The sequence below is a fragment of the Balaenoptera ricei genome, chromosome 6 (assembly GCF_028023285.1).
Source record: "Balaenoptera ricei isolate mBalRic1 chromosome 6, mBalRic1.hap2, whole genome shotgun sequence".
Taxonomy (NCBI): Eukaryota; Metazoa; Chordata; class Mammalia; order Artiodactyla; family Balaenopteridae; genus Balaenoptera; species Balaenoptera ricei.
This window is the reverse complement of record NC_082644.1, coordinates 38,364,141-38,379,031: the sequence shown is the minus strand read 5'-3', so window position 1 is coordinate 38,379,031 and position 14,891 is coordinate 38,364,141. Positions and strand designations below refer to the sequence as shown.

Sequence of the window (14,891 nt, the reverse complement as noted above, 5' to 3'; positions counted from 1 at the left end):
GGGCTAGACATCAAAGGTAAGGGATGAGGAACTTGCTCAGGTATCAGGGGTGGAGGGATGAGTTAGCGGGATTCTTTGCTAAGCCTGGGCTGGGCAGGCCAAAAACAGGATGGGGGACCAAGATGGAGGCCTAGTCACAAAGGGGGCTCCTCAGAGGCTGACTAAACTGCGGTCAATGAGAGTCTCTGTCACTGCTCAGCACTGCCTGACCCACGATGGGCAGCGATGAATGGGAAAGATAAAGTTACTATTATCAGTAAATGATGCTGATAAAGATTGGTACCTCTAAAAACATATTTCTCGTGCCCGTTCTCCACGTACATTACCAACACCACTCTTAGATTTTGAGTGTGGATTGGAGGACCAGAACGGGCTGTGGGCAGGGTACTTACTACTTACGTAAGTTGTCTTCCCAGAACCAGCCCAAAAGGCTTGACTGAAAATTGTTAACTCACAGGAGAAGCAGAGAGGCATGTCCTGGCAGCAATCCTAAAAGTCACAAGGGGGTCCTCTCCCACCCAAGAGCAGAGCTGGCGTGGAGTCAGGCCCGGGGCTGGGTGGGGGGACATGCAGAGCCCCCAGCGAGCATTACAGCATGCAACACCTTAGGTGGTGATAAACAGCAAGCCCCTCGGACCCCACCGCCCAGCAGCTTTAAATACTCTATGACATCCACACAAACAGAACACCTGGAGATCCACGCTCCGGGAGCTCGCAATCCAGTAGTTGAAGCCCAGAACAATGATACAGGCCACCAGGGCAGCCAGCACGAGGGGCGGCGACTTCATGCTCCGACGCCCATTTCCCAATCCCATCATCTCAAAGACCAGGCTGAGAATCTGCCAAATAAAAACAAATACACAGGCCTCAGTAGCAGTATTAGCATGCCCCAGGCACGCCACAACCGTCATCACAACCAACACGAAGGTGTCCTGCCCCGAAACATGGGTTGGCGTCTTCTCCTTGAATTGCAAAGCTGTCGGTGGACAAGACCGTGTAAGTAGCCCACCCAGAGCCAGTGGTGTGTGCCCTGGGCAGTGCGGCCAGATCCCTGGGACAGGCTTGTGGGAGCAAGCACCGTCCTAGAAACCCATCACACACCGGCTCAACACCTCGGGCAGGTAACAATTTCTCTTACGCTTCAGTTTTCTCATCTATAATTATAGTTCCTACCTCCCAGTACAGTCTGAGAAATCACCTCTTGAAGCAGCAATAGCAAATATTAGTGCTTCTACATCACACTAGAAAGACTCCATTTCTCATTATTCCCCGAAGCCTTTTTGATCTGATTCCTAACCAGGGAGGGTTTTTTACCCTGTGACAGAATTGCCAAAGATACCCAATTAAAGTGTTTCCTGAGCAAAGCCGGAAAGCCTTCTAGAGGTGTGTGAAGCCAGGACCGGAGGTGCCCCGCCTGCAGCAGAAATAGGCATTTATGCTCTGCTTCCTTTGAGCACTGTTCTCTCCCTTCGAAGCCAAATCTGTGCAGCACAGCCGAGTGAGGAGGAGACTTCAAGGGCTGCAGGGAGCATGGAGCTTCTTAAAAGAAACACAAATACAGCTGAGAAGAAAGGAGCTATGTTTCACTCACGGGCTTCAACCCCAAGCCAGGTCTGGCTGGATCCTGGCCCTGGTCAGCAAGGACAAGAGAAGCTGACTATTCCAAATGGCTTTCGCTGAACCAAATCAAAGGACCTTATCAGAGGGAGGGCAGCACACACAATAAACAGTCTCCCTCAGAACAGATATGCTTTTATGCCAGGTGTGGCCAGCAACGGAGGAAGAGGAAAAGGAGGTGAGAGAGGAGGGGGAAGGGAGACTACCAGGAACTCAGTTTTGAGGTGAAGTTCCTGCAGGTGAGAACACAGAAGAGCCGACAAAGCTGGCTCTCCCCCATGGTATCTGTAGCTAAGTGTGTCCCTGGGAGACATCCTCTGTCTCTGAATGAGCAATCTAGTTGAATCACCTAAAACAAAGCACCCCCAGAATTCCCATGAATTGAGGGCTGAGTCCAGCCTCCACTGGCTGATGGCTTCTTCACCAGCTTCTAGTCTCTCGGGACAAAAGAGGGAAAAAAGTTTTAAATTCAACTGACAGTTGATATCAGCAAACACTGTACGTACTAACAGAGACTAATGCTCAGAAATACTAAAGTTCTAGAAAATTTTATAGATCTGCTAAAAATGTCTCCACTGCCTCATCATGTTTGATTTTGATCACACTTTTTTTTTTTTTTACTCTTATTAACTTTTTAAAATATAAGAACACAAATACAATTGGGGAGAAAAATCACACGAAGTGTGAAATTAAGACTCCTCCTCTTCCCACTCCACTGGCTGTATCCTTCTATTCCAGCTGTTCTTGACCCTCAGAGAGCATCAGAATCGCCTGGGACACTTCTTAAATTACCAACAACTGGGCCCACTCCTCCTTTCTCTGTAAAATTTTTTGCCCATAATTTTTGGTGGTTGGTAGTGTTTTTAAAATAACCTAATCTTATCATTCTTTTCCTTTATTGCTTCTAGATTTTGCTTATGTTTAGAAAGACATTTCCTACTCTAAGTTTATATATACATTTACCCATATCTCCTCTCAACGTATCTATGGTTTCATATTTATATGTAAATGTTTCATCCACTTGGAATTCCTTTTTGACGCAAGGAGTAAGGAAATACAAAGAAAACAACTTCTTTTTTTTTTTTTTTTTTGTAATGGCTGGCCAGTTCCTTGGGAATCCTTTATGGAATAAACTATTTTTACTTAGTTCTTTGAAAGGCCATCTTTGTCATATGCTTAATTCCCTAAAAATAAACTTTTAGATGGGACCCTCACTTGACCCTTTGTTATTCCTGCAGATGTAAGTCAGGGTGGGTATACTATAACTCTGAAAACAATATAACTCAACTCTCACTTCAAGGAAGTGTACAGACGATCATTTAACATTCTCCTTCCTTTAGCCAGTCAATAAAAAATTTAATGAGCAACTACCAGGGGACAGGTGCTGCGCTAGCACCAGGAAGCTCAGGGCAGTGTTGAGAGAACAAACTCTGGAACCTGATGGCCAGAGTCGGATCCTGGTTCCACCTCTTCGGAGTCACAGGACCCACCTGTGCCTCACCGTCTTCCTCAGAGGGTTAAAGTGAGTCACAAATGAGTAAAGATATGAGAAGTGCTTAGAACCACAACTGGCACATAGTGTCAACTGCTCGATAAATGCTGACTATCATTATTAGAGATGGAAAGATGAATAACAAATCATTTCCAGATCTGGTCTTTTTCTTGTTTTATAAGAAAAAGGTGATGAATGTTTTCCTTCCTCAATCGTTCTACTTTATAGGAACCAGCCATCTGCGTTCTTCCCTTGACTCTGCTGTCGACTGAAGCAGCAGTAACTGCCATCTCCTGGGACTGACTCCGGATGCCGCTGCAGCAGTAGATATCCCAGACCAGGACCACATTATGTAAAAGAGAGGTTCCAGGAAGTTGCGTACAGTCTCAGAAGCCCGTCACTGTGACCCAGCACTTGGCCAGCTGGACGGTGTGCAGCCTCCCAGAGGGACGGTTAGGAGAGCCCTGGACTTCCCAATGGACACAGGGCTGCCCAGGTAAGAAGATGACCACGAGGAAGGGGGGGCCAACAGTGAGCCTTTGGGCCTGCAACATGCCTCACCACGGACTTCCAGGACTGCAGGAACCCTGCTGCTGAAGACAAAGGGACAAACACAGGTGCTAAATGCCAAAGCCTGATGAAGACTGAGGGCAGGAGCTCAGAGCCAGAGTTTACGGCTGTCAAACATTTCAAACGCCTTCCTCTCCTCCACCTTAGAATTTATGTTGACTGGAGGGTGATGGAAGTGGGTGGGAGACAGACTGTGTCAGACAGATTAATAGTTATAATTTAGGCTTCAGAATGTGTTTTGTCTCATATTTGATTAGTCACCTGACATACTGAAAAAGATTAACCTAAATCAGCCAAACTCTGTGAAATTCCAGGCTTCCCTGGAGTGAAAGAAAGTGGTGTGTGTCTGCACTAAAAGTTTCTTGGTAAGTTGAAAGAGTCATAAGAAAAAAAAAAAACCTGCAGATTCTTTCTACTGACTTAATTTAAAAAATTCAATCTACTGGTTAAAATTATTGTTTGCTTGTAAGACAAAAATTTTTATAAGCAAACAGAGACCTCTAATTACTTTTTTCAGAAAAAGAAAAAGCATAAGAAAATGGGCAACTGGCCAAATGCATGAGCCCCTTGAACCTCCTAGTTAAATAATTTTTTCATTTCCTCATTCTCACATAGAGGTTTTTAATCATATAGGCAAATATATGGGAGCAATCAAATCGGATTGGCTTGTTTGACCAATGTCATCACTGCAGAAACAACACAGCTTCTCCAAACAGCAGGGGAGCTGCACCTTTATTCCTTTTCAGAGGAAATGGCTTCACCGGGATGGCGGAGGGCCAGAGCCGGAGGTGCCCTGCACGGAGTTCAGAAGTCACCATAGTGAAGCAAACAGACCAGAGGATGCCCCACTCAGCATTTTTTTGGAGGGTTTAGAGATATTCTACTCTGTCCCAAGAATGTCTCCAAGGAAGGGGTCAGCATACCAAAGCCCACAGGCCATTGGTGGCCCATTTTGTAAATAAGGGTTTGCTGAACACAGCCATGCCCAGCCCTTGAAGTCCTGCCCACAGCTGCTTTCTAGCTACAAGGCAGACTTGAAAAGTAGAGATGGGGATCTACTCATAGGGTTATTACGAAGATTGAAACAGTTAAAGTATTTACTATCTTTCCCTTTGGGAAACTTTCCCAACTCCTGCTCTAAACCATTAGGGGTAAATGACAAGTCCGTTGTATTCTCCTTAAATTGCTTTCAAAACTTACCAGGAAGTGCACAGATTCTCCTCCTCTCACTTTCCCAACCTCCAAATTTTCCCCAATTCTAGAAGCTAACAGTTTAGAAAGAAAAACCTTCAACAGCATGGTAACTGTAGTTAATAATACTGTATTGCATATCTGAAAGTTGCTAAGAGAGTAGATCTTAAAAGTTCTCATCACAAGAAAAAAAAAAATTCGTAACTATGTGGTTACAGATGTTAACTAGACTCATCGTGGTGAGCATTTCACAATATATACAAATATTGAATCATTTTGTTGTATGCCTGAAACTAATGTTATGTCAATTATACTCAATAAAATGTTTTAAAAAGAAAAACTAAAAATTAATGTGCATGTTTAGCGCTACACAGTGAAAATACCAAAAACTGAAGTGAATGAGTGAAAGTGAATGAGGAGAACCAAATTCCACTGTGTTTCTTCCAGCACTTGATTTTCTGAAGAAGGGCCACCTTCCCTACAGACACCAAGACTACACGTTGGCAGGCGTTCCCAAATTCCTCCTAGTCTAGTTCAGGAGTTGGCAAACTTCAGCCTAAGGGCCGAATCCTGCCAGCCACCTGCTTCTGTACACTGCCTGAAAGCTCAGATTTTAAGTTTTTTAAGTGAAAGAATCAGAATAATAATATTTCATGACATGAAAAGTACTGAAATATATGAAATTAAAGTTTCAGTGTCCCTAAATGAAGTTTTATTGGGATACAACGATGCCCATTCCTTTACGTACTGTCTATCGCTGTCAGGCTACAAGAAGTGAGTAGCTGTGACACAGCCCACAGGGCCTGCAGAACCTAAAATACCATCTGGCCCTTTACAGAAAAGGTCTGCTGTACCTTGAGACACCTGCTGTAGTTCAGTGGTTCTCAAAGTGTGTTCCCTGGGCCGGCAGCATCAGCATCACGTGGGAATGTTAGAAATGTAAATGTTCTGGCCCACCCCACACCTACCAAGTAAGCGACTTGGGGTCTGTGTTTACAAGCCCTCCACGTGATGCTGATGCAGGTCAAGGCTGAGAACCACTGTCCTCTCCAGAGCTCACTGGACAAGTCTGACAAGTGAATCTTGTTCTGGCTGCACTCATTTATTTTCAAAAAGAGGAAAGGCATGTTGGAGGGGGTGTGTTGTTTATCTTTGGAGAAATATTTGTATTTCCCTACTGTTTAAAGGTTAAGTTTGAGTTTTTTCCTCCCGGCTCTTTCTTGGTCTTTGGCCTTCTGTTTTATTCTACTATTTTCTCACACCTCCCATCTGCAGTTGCAAACATTGTCCCTAAACCTATCTACTACTGTGTGCCCTAGAGAAATAGGTTTCTTTTTACCTCCCTAAGAGGTAAAGAGTAACCCCAAATGGACTCCATTTAAAGTAACTTCTCCGTCGAGGGTCTTGTCTCCCTTTGGCCATCTCAAAGTCACTGCTCACCTGTGGATAAAGGTACCTCTTCTTTAATCAGAATGAAGTGATCACTAATTCCAGAGCAACATGGCTTCTACAGGACCTCCCTCACTGATACAGAAAACACAGAGAAAAGATAAGGAATCATCTATCTGCTCCACAGATATAAATGACAGAGAGCATTTTGATGGGCTAGACCTTCCAGTTCTGACAGCACTGAAATCAGAGAAATAGTTAAAAAAATTTTTCTAAATCAATCATTAGTATATTAAAATTCTGTCCAAGAATTCACCAAGGCAATACTTTAAAAACTGGTAATAGCGAATGAGCCATCTCGAAGTTCCAGCCCAACTGAGCCTCAAAAGACTGCAGCCCAGTCAACCCACAGAATCAGGAGCAATAATAAAATGATGGTTTTAAGCTTGGAGATGATTTGTTATGGAGCAACGGATGATCAAAATACAAATTGTTACATGAAAAAAGTTACAAAATAGCAATTATCATATGCTACTTTTGTTGAAAAAATTTTTTAAATACTCTCAATAAATCAATATATTTTTCCGCCATAGAAAATGTATAGCAAATGTTTATAAGGAAGGATATATACAAGTTGTAGTAAGGGAGCAGAATGTATAGAGGAATGAAGCTTTCATTTTTTTGCTTTATACCATTTTTTTTCCCTCAATGAGCGTATCTTTAATACAAAAGCCAAACAGTAACAATAAAAAATTGAGATGTTAGGCAGATGTATAATGGTAACATTAGCAAGTTTTGAAGCTGTATTTGTAGCATTCCCAGATTAAAACACCGTATTTTACAGCTTCTTCTAAAACAAAACAATGACAACATATATATGTATTATGAAGTAGAGAAATACACTGAACTGATTCAAATACATTCCAAGGCTCCCTTCTGTGCTGGACCTCACCACCGGGGACACTAAGAAGACCCAGGTCCCTGTCCTGAGCCTGGGCAGGTAACTGAGAGGAGATGCAGGGCAGCGTGACGACCCGTTTCTGACTTGGTGACGGGGCGGTTCCTCTTCTCCTCCTAACCTTCTGGGCTCATTTGTAAAGGGATAACCTTGGGGTCTGTCTTCTAAGGCTGGTGTGAAAATTAAATGAGAGCGTTTACTTGCCACCAAGTAAATACTTAACTGAAAGGAACTGCTGTGGTATTGAGAGCGTGGCTAAAGTGAGAGAACCAACTGTCTACCAGCAGGGTGCATGCATCCCAGAAAGTGTAAAAGATGCTCCACCTGGCTGGGGAAAAAATCCTAGAAGTTACATTTATTTTTATCCAAAAAGTAGAATAGCAACTATGTTTTAGTAATATAAATATTACATATAACAAGTTAAATATATTATGTATATACTAATTATTTTACACTATGTTACACTGTACTAATTATACTACCATGAAATACTAATAGTGCTAATAAAAGCAGGAACTGACTGACTGCATCCTCACGAAGACCCTCTGTCGAGGGTCACCTGTCACCAGCCCTCTGGGGTGCCTGAAGCGCTCCTTTGACTTGGGCAAGCGCACCATGCGGTAGATGGACAAATTATAACTAAACTAAACCCCACAGAGGATATGAATAGCTTTAAGATTCCTACAAAAAGCACAAATTAAAGCTATACTAATAAACGCAAGCAGAGGTGAACACAAGCCCAAGGCTGGGAACACACTTCCCGCCCTGAGTCAGCTTCACCTGAGCCACATCACAAAGTAAAAACAATGACGATGTACTCAGATCTGACAAGAACCAGGCCAAAAATACTCAAAATTCAAGGAGTATATGAAAAAGGGTTTTACCTCCACTGTGATTAACAGTGAATCCATCCCTAAGTGTAAACTGAATCTTGAGGTACAAGAAAACAATGACAGCACATGTATATAATTTATAATTAAGTAACAAACACACATAAGAGGAGTGCTAAAAATTGGCCTTAATTGAGATATAATTGACATATTACAGTCTTCGTTTTAGGTGTTAAAATTTTTTTTACTAACAAGAATGAGCAAAAAAGCTTGGAAACCACAGCAAACTACAATATATATCACTATAATCATATTATATGGTATTTTTACATATATATTCTTCCTGTCAGGCACTAATTAACCTTCAAAACTTTAGTGAGAGGAAGTTCTGTTAATGCAGCCTTGAAGGAAAATAAGATCAAAATGTTGTAAAAATCTGAGAAGGTATGCATTTTTTTTCCTGAAAATGGGGGAAATTTCTTTGTGAAGCAAAGTAGGCTCTCTGGGAATTTTGGAAATAATCCTTAAACTTCAAGCCAAGTCTCTCTTTCAATGTAATTTCATCAGTCACTTGAAAAAGTCTAGAAAAGAAAATAACCACAATCTAGGACCATCTTGGGGGAGCAAGTGAAATCCCATTCACACTTTGTTAAGGTGAACGCCAAGGGCATATCAAGACCATTCCTTTTACTTCCGTGAATTTTTCGAAAATAATTTTAACCAATTTTTTTTTTTTAAACCAAAAAAAGTGCTTTTTCTTCTTATCCCAATTACAGATGTTATTTCCCATTTCCCAAGTCATTAAACAAGAAATTAATCTTTTCCTAAGGCACCTTAGTTTTTTCTAAAGAAAAATAAAAACAACAATAATACAACTGAATTAAAGCCCCAGGCACAGGGCCTCTCATCCCTGTCCCTGCCTCCCCCTCTCCTGGCCACCCCAGGCCCGTTTAGAAGCAGGGCTGGTCTTCAGGGACCACACTACCTTCAAGCTCCCTTTCACTAAACTGCCCGTGATGGGATCCTGTTCCCCACGCAGCACAGCTGGCTTGAAGCGACACCCCACCTTCTAACTCTTCCCGGCAGAGGCAGTTTCCCCAGGCTCTGCCTGGCTATCCTTTGTGCTTCAGATGCAGAAAGCCAGCTTGCAGCATTCACAGGATCTTCAGTACAGTCAGCAGTTCCCTCCCTGCTGGGGGAAGGTGGCCACATAAATGGACTGAAGGTAGCCCTGGGCCTGACATGGTCAACCATCCTCACTGCTGTTTCAGCCACACCCCTCAAAAAAAACTATATAAATGCAAAATCTTTTCATTCCCCCATCAATAACTGGACCTAGGGCCAGCAATTAGAAAGCAGATGGCATCCTTAGCTCCTAATGGCAACGTCCCCAAAATCTGACACCCCCCCCCCAGCATTCCTTCCTCTCATCGTTGGTCTTTCATTTTTGAGAAAAACCAAAAAAAAAAAAAGGTGGTATCTTCACAGGAGAACAAAATACGTCTTGAAGAGTTAACCTGTTTTCTTTAAACATCCTATGAACTCAATGTTTTCACCACTGACCCCTTAAAAATTGAATTCTGACCTAAGAACAGCACGCCTTAGCAAGTTACTGGTTTCTATTTACAAATAAAGTAAAACTATTCTTCACGATAGCATGAGCTTGGCTTAATCTTCTCTAACACAAGTAGGAGCTAGGGATGCCCTAGGAGACCCACAAGAACCAACAAGAGATTCCACTTCTCAGGTTTCACGTTACAAAAAATTCAGAAATACTAAAACTGCCAAATTTGAGTCAATCTCATGGCCATGAGTCAAACAGAGTCACTCTAAAGCTGTTAAATATTTAAGCAGGCTACTGGACATCTTACTCTGCTCCTAGGAATGTCCCTCAATATTTGCATAATTTAGGGCAACTGGGCCTTGAAGACCACAAACCAGACAAAGGAAATCTCAAAACCGTGAAAGCCACATGAGTCTGGTTTTGCAAATTTGTAAACGGGATATCTTAAGCACCACCATTACTTGCCGAATACAATGATTCTTAAATTCCGCTAAAAAGAACACTCATCAAAATAGGCATTTTGCCTGTTTTGTTTTACCAAAAAACAATCATTAAAAATACTAAATAGGGTGTGACATATAAAGAGTATGAAAACCCAGGAGACTATTTTTACAGCAGAACAAAAGTTCTGTGGACCCTCCACGCCGCCAAAGGTGGGAAATACAGGTACAGGAGGGAACCCGGAGCATCCCTGAGACGTGCTTCAGAGGAGCCCTGGCGGCTCGCAGACCGAGAACCCGGCGTCAAGCTCCCGGTCACCTGCCAGTACGCGACCGCTGCCAACTTGGGCACCGCGGCGGCTCGAGCGCGCGCGGGGCTGAGGGGGAAGAGATGAGCGGCGCGGCCAGCCCGCCCTCCCCGCGTGCCAATCACGCCCGCACGGCTGGCACTAGCGCGACTTTGGAGAATGCTCGCTTTTGACTTTGGATGCCGACGCGCGTGACATACCTAAGAACAAAAAGAAAGGCCCCGCATCGCCCCAGACCGGCCTCCGCAGGGGAGCCCAGCCCGGGAGACGGAACCCGGCGAGTCGGGGCGGCCCCGGGAAGGAGGCTCCGGCGCGGGGAGGTGCGGGGCCGGCACCGAGCCGACTCCGGTAAAAGGCTGAGGCCCGGGCGCAAGCCTGGGGGGTGTTTCCGGGACCCGGCGCGGGGTCCCTGGGCGCGGGCCCGGGACCGAGGAGGGACAAGGAGAGGTAAGGCGGCCAGAGCGGCCGGAGGGCGCGCCGAGCACGCGCGCCGCCCACTCACCTCCTGCAGCGGCTCAGGCGGCCGCTCGGTGCTGCGAGGCCCGGCTCCCAGGCCGCCCGGGCCGCTCTCCTACCGCCGCCTGCCTCGCGCTCCCGCCCGCTCCGCGCCCCGCGCAGCCTCCAGCGCTGCCGCGTCTCCGGCCTCCGCAGCGGCGAGTCCCCGCCCCCGGGCAGCGCCGGCGGCGCGGGGAGGAGGCGGCTTCGCGAGCGCGAGGAGGCGAGGCCGTGGCCGCGCCCGGACGCTCGGCCCCACGGTGCGCGCGCCCTGGCCCGCGGCCGACCTGTGGCTGGAGCCGGGAAGCCCCCGTCGCGCCCCCTTCCCGCCGCTAGCAGCCCAGCCCCTCCCCTCCCCACGGCGGCTCCCGGCGCGCCTTCTGGTCGCGGCTCAGAGAGCCGAGCAGAGAGGTCCAGAGGCTTTCGGAGGAGGCGCGTAAGGTGGGAAGCGGCGGCGGAGAGAAGGGGCCCGGGGAGACGGGGCCCGGGGAGACACGCCTCCCAGCACCCCCGCCCCCTCCCCGAGGGAATTTTCCGGAACCCAGAGCTGACCACACCCAGCGCCACACTCCTGGTCATACTCACGTCTCCTTCACAGTAGTCCCGGGATCTGTGCTCACGAATTTGTCCTTTTTCTTCCACCAGCCCTTCTCAGTTGGTCCTGATCTCCCCACAGCTGTTATCTCTCAGCGCTAATTTGTCGGGTTGCGACCCTGGGACGGCGTGCAACAGAAGACGAAGACTCCTGGGCGCTGCGCAAGCGGGATCCTCTAGGACTTTCTAAGGATGGGGCTTGAGAATTTGAATTTTAAACAGTGCCCAGGTGGCCTTCGGGCACACGGAAGTTTGAGAAGCACTGTTGAGCCGTACCTGCCTGAGAAGATGCCACAAAACTAGCGACCTTTAGGATAACCATACTAGAAAATTCTAAAGCAGTGGTTCTTGACCCTGACAGCATTGGCCAGACATTGGAATTCTCTGGGAGCTTTTAGAGTATTCAGATACCACGGTTCTGAATACTCTGGAGTTCTGAGCCCGAACATTGGTATTTTTGTTTTAAAGCTTCCCAGATAGTTGTAACATGTGGCCAGGATTGAGAACAGTTTTCCTAGAACAATCTCTTTTTGAACCTACCTGGCTCTAGTGTCTGGGAAAAGAGTCCCTTGGTTCACCCCTCCCAAACCCCAACACCAAAAAACAGGCAGAAACACACGCAAACTCCTGAGGGAACACTCACAGCCAAAACTGTTTTCAACCAGAACAGACTCCCCTTCAAAAAGGTGACTAAGATGTCTTACTAACACCTGAGCGTGGATCTCGTTAACTGCAGGAAAAGTATCTTCATGAGCCAAAACCTTTTACCTGAATCATGAGCTGACAATAATGACCCCTTTAGAGTGATATTCGAGTATATTCCAAAATGATGTTTTCATTACCCATTGTTAGACTGCCACCTGGTCAGACTAAGTGTTCAAAAGCTGAGCGTGTGTTGGCTGTCAGCCCTGGCTTTTCCATAGACTTGACTTGTATTCCTTGGTTCTGACCTTCTCCCCATCTTCAGTGACCACAGTCAGGGTTTTAGGACAGGCACGGTAACTTCCCTTATTGCTCCTTTTGGCTCTCCTAGCAATGTTTTGCCTTCTTAGACTGTGGACCATAACTTCCACCTCATTTGCCTCTAAGTATGTTTCCATTAGTGTCTGTGATTTATCAACAGCTAATTAGTCAGTGACTAAGCCAGTGATTCTTAAACACTTTATAGAAGAGGTCCATATGTCTAGGTACTAGGGAAGCTAGCTGAGTTAACTACATCTTTATTGAGGGGGAATCAGTCCTTTCCAAGTTTCATAAGAATCTTTATGACAAAATTTGGAATTTTTAAGATGTAGTTCTTAAAGTTCTTTTAAGATGCAATATTTATATATGCAGTGTTGCATATGTAAATTTGGGTTTACATTTCTTATAAAGTTCTCTTCTGTTTCCTCAAGGCTTCTCGCCCAGAACGTTTAACCTAATCGGTTGCTGGCCCTAAAAATTCAACCGGATAGATTTTGATTAAACAATGTGGAAGGGGCTGTGGTGGTTGGTTGCAGCAGGCCCCCAGGTTTTGTCTGTTCAGCCTTCTTTCCCTCACTAGGTAATGGCACCCGATTTTCATACAGGAACCTACCTCCTACTCTCCAAGGGATACAGCCTTGGTCAGACTGTCAATCAAAGTGATGGCTTCTCCAGCTCAAGGGATAGACTGTTGTATTAGTTTTCTATTTTCTGCCCTAACAAATTATCACAGACCTAGAGTTAAAACAACACAGTTCTGTTGGTCAAAAATCTCACTGGGCTAAAACCAAGGTGTCAGTAGGGCTGCATTCCTTTCTGAAGGCTCCTGGGAAGATCCATTTCATTTCATCCATCCAAGCCTTTTCCATTTCATCCATCCAAGCCTTTTCCAGCTTCTAGAGGCTGCTGGCATTCCTCAGCCCATAACCCCCTTCCTTCATGTTCCAAACCAGCAATCTTCAAAATCAGTAACATCTTTCTAATCCTGCTTCCATAGTCATATCTCTCAGATCCAGCTGGAAAAGTTTCTTCACTTCTAAGGACACTTGTGATTACATTGGTCCCACCCCAATAATCCAAGATAATCTCCGGAACTCAAGGTCCTTAATTTACTCACATCTGCAAAGTCCCTTTTGCCATTTAAGGTAACGTTTACACGTTTCAGGGATTAAAACATGATCATCTTAGACTTCCCTGGTGACGCAGTGGGTAAGAATCCGCCTGCCAATGCAGGGAACACGGGTTCAAGCCCTGGTCCAGGAAGACCCCATATGCCATGGAGCAACTAAGTCCGTGTGCCACAACTACTGATCCTGTGCTCTAGAGCCCACGAGCCACAACTACTGAGCCTGCGCACCCTAGAGCCTGTGCTCCACAACAAGAGAAGCCACCGCAATGAGAAGCCCATGCACCAAAACAAAGAGTAGCCACTGCTTGCCACAACTAGAGAAAGCCTGCACACAGCAACGAAGACCCAATGCAGCCAAAAATAAAAAAAGAAAGAAAGAAAAGAAAACCCAACAAATAAGTAAATAAAGAAAAGAAAAAAAAAAAGACATGAACATCTTGAGGGGCCATTATTCTGCCTACTACAGACCCCTACTCTCAGCTGATCTATTACACTCTATTTCTGGGATGAGCAAAGTGATGACCCAAGAACTTAAAAAGATCATTGGGCACTTATCTCAGTGATGGTACCCATCATTTTTGGCATGTAGATCTGTGGGGCTGGTTCCTGTGCTTCCCAAAGCCTGACTTTTCAGTTTATCCTGCAATTCTGAGACTTTCCCCATAGCTAGAACTTGCTAGAAATAAATGTAATACATAGTAGAACAACAATACAGAATCAATCAGAGTTTTTGGTTGCAAACAACAGAAACAGCTTTTGTAACTCTTAAGGAAAAAAAGGAATTGATTGTTCAAATTTCAGTTTCTCAGAGAGTCAATGGTGAGAATCCATGAAATCATATTGATTGAATTCCAATCAGTTTGGAAAACCTAGATGCTGCAGAGGGCTAGGCAGCAGAAATCGCTGCAAAAGTGACACAGCAGATAGAGTGAGTATGGTATATATGCCACACTGCTGCGTCACTGGACCTCCAACTGACCCCACTTGTTTGCAACACTTGCTCAGGATACATAGTGTCCAGAGGGAGCATACAGTTGGAGGAATTTGATTCTATGCCCATCTCCCAGGCTAGCAGGGACAACTCTGGTTTCTGTAGCTGGATGTGGCCACTAATTCCACAAAAGGAGATTGAGATGCCTATAGAAAGAGGAGGCAAATAACTAGCAAATGCCCCCCACAATTATCCTAAGAAAAATTCAAAGAGCTGTGGAGGAGGCAGAAGTCATGTCTGTTTAGGAAAATCAGGAAAGACTGAACAGAAAATGGGTGTAGGACAGGGCTGTCCTATAGAAATAGAATTCAAGCCACATATGTAATTTAAAATTTTCCAGTAACTGCATTAAAAAAGTGA

At 45.2% G+C, this 14,891-nt stretch overlaps 1 protein-coding gene across 2 annotated transcripts in view; it reads right to left on the bottom strand.

Moving 5' to 3' along the window:
• The window catches only part of GOLM1 (golgi membrane protein 1), a 57,960-nt gene extending 46,821 nt beyond the window's left edge, over nucleotides 1-11,139 (bottom strand). Inside the window, exons 1-2 of one of the 2 annotated variants that reach the window (XM_059924500.1) lie at nucleotides 10,862-11,139; nucleotides 690-839 (exon numbers count right to left, since the gene is read on the bottom strand). In XM_059924500.1, coding sequence (XP_059780483.1) covers nucleotides 690-818 — 129 coding nt within the window. In that variant the 5' untranslated portion in view covers nucleotides 819-839; nucleotides 10,862-11,139. The remainder of the gene's footprint in view (nucleotides 1-689; nucleotides 840-10,861) is intronic. The other variant, XM_059924501.1, reaches the window with a different exon arrangement.
• Nucleotides 11,140-14,891: the final 3,752 nt, after the last annotated feature.